Genomic DNA, 14681 nt, shown 5'->3' on the forward strand with positions numbered 1-14681 from the left:
CTTGTCTACAAAGGTAGAATGTCTTAGAGAATCTTGTTGTAGAGGATAAGCAGTGCTCACTTAAGCATTTAACTTTTTTTATTTGAAATATCAGTATATGTTGCTCTTGTCTTAATTTGTTTAATGGGATATCTTTCTCACATAAAAGCCATCACGAGCTTTCCTGGTTTGCATTAGCATATAATACTTATATGTGCATTATTCATTTCCATTCGAACGTTTAGAGCAAAGTAGGTCCCCTGGAGTTTGCATAATGGATAATATGGCAATAGCTAAAGGAAAAGTTTCATTATGAGTAGGAAAATAAGATACATTTCAAAGCTTCTGGAACTATGTACAGTGCCTTTCACCTTAAGTTTCAGATGGCAACAATGTGATGGGAACTGAAGAGAACAGTTTTGACCGCAACTATGTGAAAAAGAAATTAGAACATGGGCTTTCACGAATATGGCAGGTATGTTTTTTGACTCTTTTTACCCACTAAATATTTGTTCCCTCCCTTCTCCCACCCCCCATTATTAATTACAGTTATATTTATACTAATCTTCTTAAAGAAATATCTCCAGAGATTTTTTTAAAAGTGATTTGGTTTGATTTGAATATATCAATACCATTGAAAAATAATTTCTGTGACTCAGTTACTACTTGGTTGCTACGCTTACAAACTCAGTCAAGATACCAAGATATAGTAACAAGACTTTCAGTTTGATTCCATTTCTCACAACCTGTGTGTGCTGCCCCACTATCTATTTTCTTTTCATGTGCTTTTCTGTGTTAGCACAGTCATACTGCTTTATATTTCTGGTATAACCAGAGCTATGGAGAACTTGGAGTCTTGTGAACCTGCCTGGTTTCACAGTATTCCTGATCTGACCACTGGATGAGTTTGATGTGCAGTGACACCCAGATGTATGATGAAAAAGCTGTAATCCTGAGCTGTGCTTTTGCACTGATAATAAAGCAGCTATGACTGACCTTGTGGTATAGAGTGTTAAAGAAACTGATTATAAAATTACTTCAGAGAAGTAATCCCTGTTAAAGAAAATGGAGTTCTACTCTAAATCTCAAAAATAGAAGTTATAAGTGCAAGCAACCAAAAAGTGCTAATGAACCAGGCATCTGAGCCTTCACTTTTTGTCTTTAGTGTATTAGGTATACAAAAACTTGTTTGTGTTTTGTAGGATGTTCAATTGAAAGTGAAAACATATCTTCTGGGAACGGATCTGTCTAACTTCAAATATGACGACTTCATATTTGTACTTGATGTTATCAGCAGGTATACTGATGTGGTCGTAAGACCATTTAATACACGTCCACTCTGATAAGATAGCACAGTTGATTAAGGCTGATATTAACATTTTGGCTTCAGTCATATGTGCTGAGCTTGAAGAGCAATTCTTCTTTATGTGGGAGTTTATGAGGATGTATTTGGGAGAGGTAGCATGAATTACTTTGCTGCTCAAGTAGTGCTTAAGTGTGATATGATTTCAGTATTGTCTGCCTTTAAGATTTGAGATGTGTGGGTCTAGCAATTTTGTTTCTAACAGCTTTTAAAGGGACTCTCAGTCAAGAGCAGAAAAATACTGTGGTACTGCCAACCTTTACAATATTATGTCTTTCAGTTTTGGTAAAAAAATGACAGATTGAGACTGTGAGCTGACAGCTTGCCCTGCATAGTGGGATCTCAAAAAAACATCTATTTTGCTTATGGCTCTTTGTCTCTATGTGTATGGAACATAATGATAAGATTTAGAGGGAAATCAGACATGGGCTTTTGTGGAATGCAGCCCTGGCATTGCAGCGTAACACTGGTGCTCTGCTTTTATGGAGATACATGTTGTACACTCATGGTTGGGACAGCAGTATTAAGAAATCAATAAATATTTCTAAACTTTGTTTTATTACTATAGGCTGATGCAAGTTGGAGAGGAATTTTGTGGCAGTAAGTCTGAAGTTTTGCAAGAATCTATCAGAAAACAAAGTGTTAACTATTTCAAAACATACCACAGGTGAGACTGCTATATGTGCAGTGAATGTTTCTAATGGCATTTAGTTTTGCTGGGTAAATGCTTTCCCAAAGGAGAAGCCTTTCTTCTGCTACGGTTGCGGAAAGCCCTAGTTCTGTAGCTGGCAAGCCACATAAAGATGAACAATTTTTTTATGTAAAATTTTGCAGGTTAACTCTTAAGTTGTCCCCTGGCATCCTGAGGATGAATGCCTTTGAAGTCCAATCTTTGTAGCAAATTGTTACTTCTTTTTCTATGCAACTGCTTAAAAAGAGTGGTCCTGTATGACTATGAAATTTTTTTTTTCAATGTGCAATTTTGTCTTGCATCAAAAGAGATATTTAGAACTGAGTCCATCCTTTTGAGTCATGTTTTCATGGTGTTTTCATTGGCAGTATCTAATTACATTTCAGTCAACTCTATTGTTGTATCTGAGGCCAGTTATATGTGCTGTCATGGACAGGTAGTCTCTGGACTCAAATATGATATATGGCTATGACAGCTTCAAGACTTGTCTTTCTGTTTACTTGTTTTAATTGCCTTGATTTTCCAGATATTTTGGTTTGGATGATTGGCAACTTTTCCAGTTGTCTAGCATTATGTTCTTTCTGTGTGTAAAAAGCTAGAAAGATATGAGAAGAAATAGAATGTTCTGTGTTCTGAGAAACTTACTTTCCTAGTCTTGATCTGTTGTCATCTGTCATACAGCTAATACATCCAGACACATTTGGTCTGAGACTTTCTGCCTAAAATCCATAACGTATGAAAATTATGGCAGGAGAACATGAGACAGTGTCTAAATTCAGAAGATGAGAATATGGTTTAAAATTTCTTCCGGCTTTGGTAGTTTGTAGCTAGTATTTCTTTTTGGACATTTGATGAAGAGCTCAGTTGCAGTTTGTCTGAAAAGCTTGAGCTTTAATCATATCTACATTATGTCTTGTCAGGAGATGCCACCTATCTTTATTTCTTGAAAGCATTTCCCAATCCTGAACTGAATTTCATTAACTGATTTTGGTCTACCTAACCATCTTTTACTACACTGCCTTACCACATAATGCCTTATTTGGTTAAGTAAATATCATTTTGACTGCTGTGGTTTTGCTTATGTTTAACTGCTTAGGGACTAATTTTCTGAATTATCTTTGGGTAAAATAAAGGTTAAGGAACACTGATGGAATACACATAGAAATAATTTTTTGAAATAACTTGTGTTTTTTATTAATGTAATGTAAATCTTGTGAAAATAAAAGGAAATATTTATTGGTATGACTCAAATTGTGTGAACCTTTTAATACTTCCTGTGTATTTTATGCTGTGTGGGTTTTGTGACGATTAATTGACTGATGTTTTCATCCTCAGAAAGAAAAATATTAAAAAAACCTTGCCTCACAGCTATGTGCCTCTGGTTATTTTATATAAAAGCTTTAAGCATCTTGCCTTTTCAGATCAAGCTAATGTGGCTTTCGTTCCTCTTGTGTATTTAATTGGAGGGGAAGAAGAAAAGCAGTAGTGCTTTTAAGGATTAATTAGTACATAAAAGCTACATAGAGTTGAAATGCTTAGTGTCCAGGAGTAATCAGTTCTTTTTTTGTGTAATTTGACATATGTGACCTCCTGGGCAGTGTGGGGTTATAGAGAACTGCCAACACAAAGAAAACATTCAAAGGAATTGGCCATGTAATTCAAAAAATGTGGAAGAGAACATGGTAGTAGAGCCTTTTTTGCAGTGAAAACTGATTATTTTGAGAAATTTGAATGGGCTTTTGGTGAAAAGCATCAGTAAGGTGCTTTTTGGAATTCAATTTACTTTTTGTACTGATACACTTGTAAAAAGGTGTGCCTGATCACTACAGCTTTTCAGAGAATGAATGCATCAGGTCTTCTGTGTGTGCCCCTTTCTAGACATATGCTGGTGAAAATGAAGAGCATTTGTTCAAATACTTTGTCAGAGCCTTGATTTCAGCTTTGAAATGCTACAAAGCCTGTTGCTGTGTGGGTTTTAAATGTTTGCTTTTCTGTGATTCTTTCCCCTTAGTCTCCCTCACTAAGAATTTTAATCTAACTCTGGTTTTCACAGCATCTCTGTCTGTTATTTCTGTTGGCTTTTCTGTGAGGTCTGCAAGCTGTGGCTACTAAATGCACTGAAAATAGCACCTGAAGTCTATTTGCATTTAACTGGTGAATTTAAATAGACACAGCAAACTGTAGTCATAATTCAACACATTGCTTTATCTCATTGAGGCAGGCAAATTTTAATGGTAGCAGTGGTTGTAGTTCATTATTGAAGTAGTGGTATTTCTAGAATATTTTATTACCTAATTAGAAACCCAGTGCATAAATTACCAACTGATACTTGTTAAACAAAACAATATACCAGATATTAAGAAGAAAAGATAGAGCCAAGTGACCTCAATAAGCAGTCATTGCTGTCTTTTCCTCTGTGTTCCACTTATGTGGCAAATTTTTTTCTTTATTAAAGGTATTTCTGCTTATGACCAAACAGAGGCTTTTCTAGTGATTAAAAACATACCAGAAACAATGCAGGGATGTAATGGCTTGATTACTTTTCCTTATTACAGTTTCTAATTGGTACCAAATGAAAGTTAAGCTATGAAGAAAAATACAGATTAATAGCCATTTAATATTTCTTCTCTGAAAAGTTGAAATGCCTGTGGGACATGAGTTCTTTCCACTTCCCTTTGCTATGTGTTGGCTTCAGTGTGTTTGAAAGGAGCATCTATCTTGTCTGGTCTTTCAGAAGCTGTTGTGCTGCTGATAGTGTTGCTTTCTACAGTTTACATAGAGGAAAAAATGTCCAGTATTGCTGCATAATCATAGATGTCCCTCTATAGTTTGTAATCGTTTTGACCAAAAAGATTTGTTTCCAAATTTTGGAGATAGACATTCTTTGAGACTTTCTGATTTACACTTCCTGCCAATGAAGAGAATTCATTTGTTGTTTTTCAGAACCCGTCTTGAAGAACTAAGAATGTTTTTGGAGAATGAGACCTGGGAACTTTGTCCTGTTAAATCAAGCTTTAATATTCTGCAGCTTCATGTACGTTCTACGTATAAAACATACAAATGTATTAATAGTTTAACAAGTAAGAGTCCAGGTGTTCTAAGAAGTAGTAAGATCAAATGTTTTTAATGGCTGCTAAAAACTCTTAAATTTTACTTCATGATATTGGAAACCTAAGAACCAAATGGTTTTAAAATGGTAGTGTTTCTGTTTCAGGCAGATAGAGGTTTATGGAAGATGCTAGAGTTGTAAGCATCATGTTAGCCTTTATTTTTCATGTTTTAATGTACTGTTAATATGTCTGTTTTCAATTTCTAAATTGTTTGTCTGACAGTAAGATGCTAAAAGATGAGCGCCTAAAAGTAGTGGCATGAGTGCTCACTAGCTTGTACCAATCTGGCATCTGTTTCTGGAAACATAGGTCATACTGACTCATTTGGAAAGGAAAAAAAATATTCTTCTGTGCTGAAGTCCAACTGAAAACAAGTAATTGATGTGCTCACTTTCTGTCCTAAAGTGATTTTTGTTAAGTTTAGCATGTGATGAATGAAATTCACTTGTTTTGCCAAATAAAACATGGTGCCTGTGATTAAAGCTATAACTAAAGTGAAAAATGATTTAGTGGAGCAATCTTAAGAAAAAGATAGTTTTGCAGCTTCTGTAGAGTTAACTGTAGAAGCAAGCAATAGGCTACTGGGGCAGTAATAGTACAAAGGAAAAAGGAAGGAGGACTCTCGGTAGCATCCAGTAACAAAAGAAATAATATTTTTAGTAGAGAAATGGGATTATAAATCATATATACTGCTCAAGGGACTGGAGCAGCAGAAAATTGCAGAAAGTAACTGATACGTTTAAGCAAACAGAAATCTAATATTGTAATCCTTTTAGCTGCATGTGTTTTGATCTTTAAACCTTCAGTTAAATGACGATGTACATTTTGCCATTGTTGAAAATCAATAGCTAGAGTTCAATAGATAAAAACGGTATATCACCTAAGTCAGGATTTTTAGGAAAAAAAGTCAAAAATCATGCCTTATGTGTCCCACTTGGTCCATTTATTTGCAAAAGTTTTTGCACTCACCCAGTGATCAGAAAGCTTATGTGCAGTGGGTTTGAGAAATAAAAAATTTGGAAAAGAACTTTTTAAAAATAAGGTATCAACAAGAAAATTTCAGCTTTAGTAAAGTTCTTGGTAACTTTTGTAATGAAAACTACATTTTTGGATAGAATTTAAGTCTTGTTTTATCTCCTCATTTCTGTGAAATAAACCAATTAGCTTTCACCTAGTTTTAGACTGTAAGTACTTTCAGAATGCAGATGTATTGCATGTCATAGTGAAAAACTGCTAAAATTGCCAAGACTAGCAGTATAAGATTGCCACTTTCGAGGTTAACTTGAGCCAGCATGAAAAGCATGTTTAAATAAGCAGCAATCTTTGGCTAATTGTCCAAAAGTTTGTTTTTATCCTCTATTTTTATAGAACTGCTGTCATAATAATACTGAAACTGCCTGATTAAAGTTGTACTTTATTTCTATTAATAGGAATTTAAGTTCATGGAGCAGTCACGTTCCCCATCTGTGTCACCTAGTAAGCAGCCTGCTTCAGCAATTTCAGCAACGCTGACGTTATTTGAGCAGTACTGTAATGGAGGAAACCCATTTGAAATTCAGGCCGACAACAAAGATGATGAGACAGAGGACGTGCTAGCTTCCAATGGGGTATGGAGTGACTCAGGAAAAAAAGAAAAAAAAAAGAAAAGCATGTTGTACTTTCAGTAAATGCTGATTCATTTTGTGTAACAATGACAGCGAAATGTCTTGATACAAGAATCAGTTACCTGCAGTACTGTGTTGCTTTGCTTTTAGCAGTGCCAGCAAGTCAGGCATCCTTTTTAAAGTTGAATTTGTTTTTTGAAGGTGTGTGAGGCTCAGTCTCAGAGCGGGAGCTACTTTAGACAGTAGGCATTAGTTTGCTAGTAAAGGATTGCCTCATACCCTGCAGGTAGGTGCTGGTATTGCTGCAAGCACTGTGGTGGAGATGGGTCCTGTCAGGATGCCATATGCCTGCTCTGCTTGGGCTGAGAGTGGCTGCCTCAGCAGTTCTGCAGTGGCAGGCTGTGGTTTTCCTTATCCTTTACATAGAAAGAGAAATAACTTGCTTAGGTAATGTGGGATGAAATTTATAGGGAGGTTTTATGTTTTGGTTTCTTAACTGACCGGTTAAGATGGAGGCACGTTTTAGAACTTAAAATTGAAATTATTGCAGATGGAGGTTGCAAAATTTTGTTTCCAGAGAATGCAGACGTATTTCCAAATATTTTAAGAAATATCAGGACAAGGACATAAGCAATTAATTTACTTGTTAAATAATCTGTAGGATGGTGAGAACTGCCAGGATTTCTTTTGAGAATTTTAAAGTCTTTGTAACTGCTTAGTTGTTGCAGTTCTGGACAACTGAAAATGGGCCTCTGGACCCAGTCACCTCAGCTCTGTATCTTGAGCTTCATTGAGATGCTTTATGTCCCTTTTCTGTAGCTTCTTAAAATGTATTTGTTGTGATACAGTTAACTCACAGTATTGTAGCATTCTTCAACTTTAATGAATCTTACCACTGCCTATGGGTTTGCCTGGGCTGATTGCCTAAACATTTGTGAACTGATTATTGCTACAAGATACTTGAATTCATTTCATCACTTTAAAATTTTACTGCAGAGTGTGCATATTCAAGAGAGATTTATAAGATCTCTTTGGGTTGAGTTCACTATTTAATAGTTGTGATTTACTGCATACTTTAAAATGCAGATGCATTTAACTCATTAAATAACTTTTCCAGATCATTAATAGCATTAGATTGAGGAGACTTAATAAAGTATTTTTCCACATTAAATTTTTTTTTCTTAAAATCCTTTTATTCTATGATGTTAAGAGAGTTAATTAATGTCAACTGTCAGATTCATATATCAGTACGAATTATAGTTAACGGTTTGTTCTCAATTTATCATTTTACTGTCACTGGATTTTAATTGAGTCAGCATGTCATTTATTATATATTAATGCATAATAAGTGGTGGTAATTCTCTGTGCTAATGTTCCACCCAAGTTAGTTAAACTGTGGCTCTTTTTGTCCTTATCCACGGCTAAACTCAGCTCATTTTTTAAATAAATGAGCTGCTTTCATTACAGCTTTCCTTTGTCTAAAATGTCAAGAGGCAGAAATTTTGCCTGTGAATTGATATCAATATTTCATTTTAGAATGTGTCTCATACTACATTCTTTTTTTCCGCCTGAGCTGTTTTTGCTTTGAATTTTTGTAATGTGGGATTCTTGCTTTTATAATATGGTGCTTTCATAGTGCTAGGCTTTACAAGTCTCAGGAACTTGGGATTTGGGCTGGGAATTGCCAGGCGTAACTGAAAAAATATATTTCCTGGTGTTTTGCATGATGGAGAGACTGGGTTTTCCTCTCTAGAGAGGCCTTATCCTTTTTTAAAAACCTGCCATTTTTTAAGGATCCTGGAACCAGACTGTCTGTCATATCTGTCACTTTTGACTACTTGGATAAAGTGGCTTCAAAGCAATGTACATGTTAAGGAAAATTAAAAGGAAAAGTGATAGGGTCTCTTCAAGTGCATTCTGAAGCCTGATGGGTGCGATTAACATTGTAATCGCTGTGTAGGTGTTCAGGAAAAAGGGTTGTATCACAGAGCATCAAGTATTTGTTTTTCTTTAATCTTTTCTGGCTTAAGAAATTCACTTTGTGAAAAAAATTATTTCATTATTTCTGAAGTGTCTGAAGCATGTATGCTAGAGAACAACCTAGAACACCTGAAAAAGAGATTGGCATTAAATACTGCTTTTAATTGGAGTGAAAAAAAGATTGCAAATTACAGGTGTAAAAATCCTAATTGTACACTTTTAATATGTATGTGTGACTTCATATTTATAAAAAGCATTTAGTATCTGTATTTGTGACTAGTATTTAGCCACAAAACTCATACTCTGGCAATAGTAATAGATGTCCAGCATGGAAATGCTAAACTGTATTTTCTATGTGCTAGCCTGTGTTGCTTATTGTTTTCCAGATATCACCTTTTAGGCTCCTACCTCGCATCCTTGAGTTGAAAATAATTCTTTTGTGATCTCTGAAACGCAATTCAACAATTGAACAGAGAGAAACAGTTTCAAAAAAACAAAAATGCAGCTGAGAGTTTGGAGGCAGTAGTTGTCTGTATCTGCTTCAGTTTCATAGTTTTCAAGAGGTGGAATTACCATCAAATGTATACATGAAATGTATAGAAAGGCATGTCTTGAAGCAGGTGTACATGATTAATTTGTCTATGCTTTCACAGATTTTGTAGGGTTATTCTGGAATAATTTGTGACAAATGAAGCAAATGGTGCATGAGACTTTATTCCATCAAAAAGGATTTGTTTCATGAATAATTACATCAATATTTTAACTATCAGGATTTTGTGTCTTTAACTAGGTAAGGGACGGTGTCTGTTTTAAAACAAAACCAACACCCACAAATGAATGCAAGCATACTCCAAACACCTGATAGAGGTTTCTGAGAAAGCAAGGGTGGGTGAGAAAGGAAAATACTTTTAATCTAGGCCCCAGTGATTTATTCCACTGATACAGTTGAATTATATCATTAGAGTACTTCTCACAGTCATATGGTGTCATGTGGGTTTGGGATTTGTTGTAGTTTTTGTTCTCTATGAGGAAAGATACGCCAATTTGGGTTGCAGAATCCTGTTGCTTGCATGCTCTGAAATTTTTGGTTGTTCCATGACAGTGAGAAGTTTGTGTGCATAGGGCATACAGATGTATGCAAAGTTATCAGCCTTTCTGTTGAGGTAGATAGTATGGCATACATTGCAGAAAAATGAGTGAGAAAAAAATTACATGCTGATAAAGCCATGAGAAATACTTATATAGTTGTAATAGCATTTCAGAGAATCACAGAATATGCTGATTTGGAAGGGACCCACAAGGATCATCGAGTCCGACTCCCGGTCCCACACAGGACCATCCCCAAGAGTCACACCATGTGCCCAAGAGTATCATCCAAACGCTTCTTGAACTCTGTCAGGCTTGGTGCTGTGACAACTTCCCTGGGGAGCCTGTTCCAGTGCCCAACCATATTCTGGGTGAAAAACCTCTTTTTAATATCCAACCTAAACCACCCCTGATACAACTTCAGGCTGTTCCCTTTAGGTCTTTCACTGATTGCCAGAGAGAAGAGATCAATGTTTGCCCCCCCTCTTCCCCTCACAAGGAAGTTGTAACTGCATTGAAGTCTTCCCTCAGTCTCCTCTTCTCCAGGCTGAACAGACCAAGTGACCTTAGACGTATTGTTTTTGTGAAGTGTTTGTGCTTAGTCAAAATTGCATTGTCTCTATCAGGTTAAATGGTTGAAAGACTCTCTAGTAGAAATGTCTTTTGGAGTATTCTAAAAGCAATTTTGCAAGCAACTGCAAGTTTGGTTTTTTTGTATTGTATTTTTAAAAAAATAAATGTGTACAATATAAATAAGTATTTTTGTGAAGTAGTAGTTTAGTCCTTCTTGCAATAATAATTAAGGATTGTTTAGTGCCAGGGTTTTTTTTTAATTAGCATTGTATGGATGAATTTTGAGGTTTTATTACTATTTTTTCAGATTAGAAAGTAAATAATAAAATCTCAGATATGTGGGCACTTGATACACCAACTAGAATGCAAATGGGATGGGAGAAATAGGATGATGCAGATATTTACTCAATCAAGATCTGAAAATAGAAATGCACTTAAAAATGGCTTTGTATAATTTGCCTGTTGCATTTTTAATGAACACTGTCAGCAGCCTTTCAAACAGCAAAATTATTTGTATTATGATCAAGGTAAAAGACAAGAAATTACCAAAGTGCCACATTACGAGTGATATTATTATGAGAGATATGTTAGTATATGTATTTATTTGGTTTTTTTGTTTGTTTGTTTTGAACAGTATGAATCAGATGAACAAGAAAAAGGTGCATATCAAGAGTATGATAGTGACAGTGATGTTCCTGAAGAGTTGAAAAGAGATTATGTGGATGAGCAGACAGGAGATGCCCCAATAAAAAGGTGAGTAGGCTCTGTGAGTCCTTGGTCTAATTTACATGCTTTTCATCTCAGTACTTTAAGTAGTTCACTTTCTATAATCTACAACAGTGGAATAATAATTAAATAATCTTTATGCTGCCTGCACAGTTAGAAGGTCTCAGCACTTAGATCTCCAGAATGGGGAGGAACATAAAACTGCTCATCATTATTGCAGAGAGAAGCTGCAAAAAGCGACATTTTGAAAGAGGACAAAGGCTCTCTGAAGCAGGTCGTGGAACACTGATTAGCAAGGACTAGATGTTAACTGAAGGTTCTTCTATAGCAGCTGTTGTGCATATGTATAATTTCCATTGTGTCAAAATCAGCTGTTTGCAGACAAATGGCTTGAGTTTTGGGCTTCTGCTTTTGCAGAACAGTAAACTTCTACAAAGGAAGAAAAAAAAATGAGATTCTTCCATAGCTTAAAGACAGTCCTTTGGAATTTTAAATTATCTTTTTCTTTGAGAATATGTATACACACACATATATGAATGAATATACATATTCTATTTTGATGAATATAATTAAAAATTGATATCTATTAATATAAACAAAAGCCAACTCTGTAGCCTTTAAAAGGATCTGAAATACAAATTTTTGTCTAGTACACTGTACAACTTAGATGTTCATTCAGACTTTGTAAGGCAGGCTAACATTATGTAGAGATTGCAGGAGAACCAAAATGCCATCACTTAGGTCAAAGCAGAGTAATGGTTTTTTTACAGAATAACTCCTCAGGATAAAATATTGTTAAATGATTCTATAAGATACGTCATGTAAACTACTTAATTTCAAAAAATTGATGGAGATATATTTAAAAATTCCTTAACTGGAACAAACAATATTTACTGTCCTTATGTTTGTGCTGTGAAATTCAAGCATTCTGGATTTTTGGAATAATATTGTTTTGAGCTATGGCAGCTGGCAGAAGGTTTCTCTTATAGGAAAATAGAATATCTGGAATTGCAAAGGATCCATAAGTATCATTGAGTCCAACTCCCTGCCACTTGCAGGACTAGACTTCATGAAAAATTCAATGACTTTTTTTTAACTTCCTCTTCCTCAAAATTAATTCCATTTCCAGATAGTAATTTTCATCTGTAGCTGACTAATCTGCCCCTGTTTTGTTGTGGCTTGTGTTGTTTTCTTTTTTTTTACTTCATGAAGTGTGGTCTTGAGTCAGAGTGATTAAAACGGTTGGTGGGGCAAGGCAGAGGCCTGTATAACTGAAACCTTGGACTACCAGTCCAGGAAATTCCTTTCTCAAGTACAATTCTGTGTAAATTAGGTCAGGCTTCTCTCTTAAATGTTAGAATCCTAACCCAGTTATGCTTTGGCATAAATAAAATGCTTCACCGGAAGACATACTGTCATGTGAAAGAAGAGGGGAGGAGTAATGTATTTTCTACTAAATTTCATCTGTATGTCCTCGAATATTGTCACATTTGGTGTATTTTGTTTTCTTTAAAGTGTTTCTCGGGAAACTCTGAGGAGCAGAAAGAGATCAGATTACAACCTCAATAAAGTGAACGCACCTATTCTAACAAACACTACCCTGAATGTAATACGGCTTGTTGGTATGTAGGACAATTGTAGGTTTTTTGTAAGTGGTTTTGATTTTTGTGCAAACGTACCTATTACAGCAAATATGTTGAATGAAACTTAAGGCCTTAAAAATATACCTAATTGGGCTCCTTTTCTACTCTTTGAAAATGTTAATAAAATAGGAATAAATCACTAAACAAGTATTTTTTATTTAAATAGACAAATTTGCTTATATCTTATGGGTTACTTCACTTTGAAAGTTAATCTGCATGCATATATTAATTTTTAACTTATAATGGTGGATTATTTGTCTAACATATTGAATGTGTAAAAAGAGTGGAGATAGCAAGCAAAAAGATGAATGTTTGTGTTGCTGATGTGTCTTATTAAATGCTTTGTCTTAAAGTAGAATTGTTGCAGAAGTAAGAATTTACAGACTAGGTTTTTTTCCTGTTTCATTACACAAATTTTCACATCCACAGTAACTATTTTTACTACGTGGTAAACAACTAGAAGAAAAGAACTCACCCGTACTATAATTTCAGTAATTGAAATGCATTCCATTAATCCCTAGGGAGTTCAGGGAATCTCTCTCCTTGGATGTGATCAAGACATGACTGGAAAGGCTGCAGAGCAACCTCATTTCCTTACACCTGCTCTGAGCAGGAGGTTGCACTGGGCCACTTCTTCAGTCCTTTTCTAGCCACATTTTCTATGAAAACACTTGCCTCCAATCTAGGTCTAATGGAATTGATTTTTTGTGATCATGCCTTCCATTTGATTAGCTAGATAATTGTATAGTAGCTACTGACTTTCATTTTATTCATAGAAGTAACTACCTACATTTATCAGGTTGGGCAGAAGAGAGAGGAATTCTGTATGTGTTGCATTAATGAAGTTTGTCTTCAGTATTTATGTGCTTGAAAATGATTGTTGTATTTCAGAGTAAGCTCTTTTAAAAAAGGCTACTCCAACACTTGATTAGTACCTTTTGCTGTCTTTGGGGGCAGCATGTAAATCAGGAATTAATTTACTAAACGTTTTTTGCAGGTTTGCTGAAACCCTTTTTTACCTTGAGCATTTACAATATAGAGGTGAAATGAGATTTGAGATTATTCTGTTGTAACTTTTCTGGCGTTGGTTTGTGAGTTACATTGAAGAGATTTGTTTGCTCCTTTCTAATCTAAGAAAATTTAGAATTGAATCTGGAAACCACTCATAGCACTTTCATGCAAACCCCAGCCTCTGCCCCTGCCCTAACAGTGTGTGAGTAGGTGGAGCTGTAGTTCTGGTTTTCCAGTTTTACATAAGGAGTCTTTCTATTTGTGGATTCTGTTCATAACCCAAAATTAAACGTAATTTTCAAAGCTCATATATACACTTTTTTTCTCCTTCTGGAATTATGATTAATTTTCAATTTTTTTCTGCTATTTGGGGTGTTTCATATTGTTTTTGTAATGACTGATAATACCACTATTAGAAACATGGAATTGGAAAACGACCCCCTGCAGCCCCTTATAGGAAGTTGTGTCATTTACTACTGCCTGTAAATGTGCATGTTTTGAACTCCGGCTTAAAAATACTTCTCTTCCCACCACTCTGTCTAATAGGAATTGTATTCCATGGTTAAAAAAAAAAAAAAGAAAAAAATTATCCGCTTACTTTCTGCCCACTCGATCTTATGCCAAAAGAACCTTTTATGTTTAACAGATTGTCTTGTTCTTCAGGGCATACTGTGCTGCTGGTTTTACAGAAAGCAATCCTATTTCTTCTCACTCTCTGATTTGCTAAACAGAATGTACTAAGCTTTTTAGCATCCTCTGTATTTATCTGCCAGAAACTTAAATCTCCTGCTTTCTTACCCGTTGTTTTTCTACTTTTGTTAGAGTCTTACCAAAATCATGTGCAATACTTTGAATGACATCTCGCTGCATTGTGTCTCTGTTGTATTATCAACATCCTAGTCACAAGTCCCTCCC

At 35.3% G+C, this 14681-nt stretch overlaps 1 protein-coding gene across 4 annotated transcripts in view; it reads left to right on the top strand.

Moving 5' to 3' along the window:
* The window catches only part of VPS50 (VPS50, EARP/GARPII complex subunit), an 82452-nt gene that overhangs the window by 39476 nt on the left and 28295 nt on the right, over window positions 1-14681 (top strand). For 2 of the 4 annotated variants that reach the window (XM_017817758.1, XM_017817760.1), the window contains exons 14-20: window positions 357-454; window positions 1182-1276; window positions 1911-2009; window positions 4977-5067; window positions 6574-6750; window positions 11021-11139; window positions 12628-12734. In XM_017817758.1, the coding sequence (XP_017673247.1) occupies window positions 357-454; window positions 1182-1276; window positions 1911-2009; window positions 4977-5067; window positions 6574-6750; window positions 11021-11139; window positions 12628-12734 (786 nt within the window). The remainder of the gene's footprint in view (window positions 1-356; window positions 455-1181; window positions 1277-1910; window positions 2010-4976; window positions 5068-6573; window positions 6751-11020; window positions 11140-12627; window positions 12735-14681) is intronic. The other 2 variants (XM_017817759.1, XM_017817761.1) reach the window with 1 other exon arrangement.

This window comes from Lepidothrix coronata, unplaced genomic scaffold (genome assembly GCF_001604755.1).
Source record: "Lepidothrix coronata isolate B3197 unplaced genomic scaffold, Lepidothrix_coronata-1.0 Scaffold62, whole genome shotgun sequence".
Taxonomy (NCBI): Eukaryota; Metazoa; Chordata; class Aves; order Passeriformes; family Pipridae; genus Lepidothrix; species Lepidothrix coronata.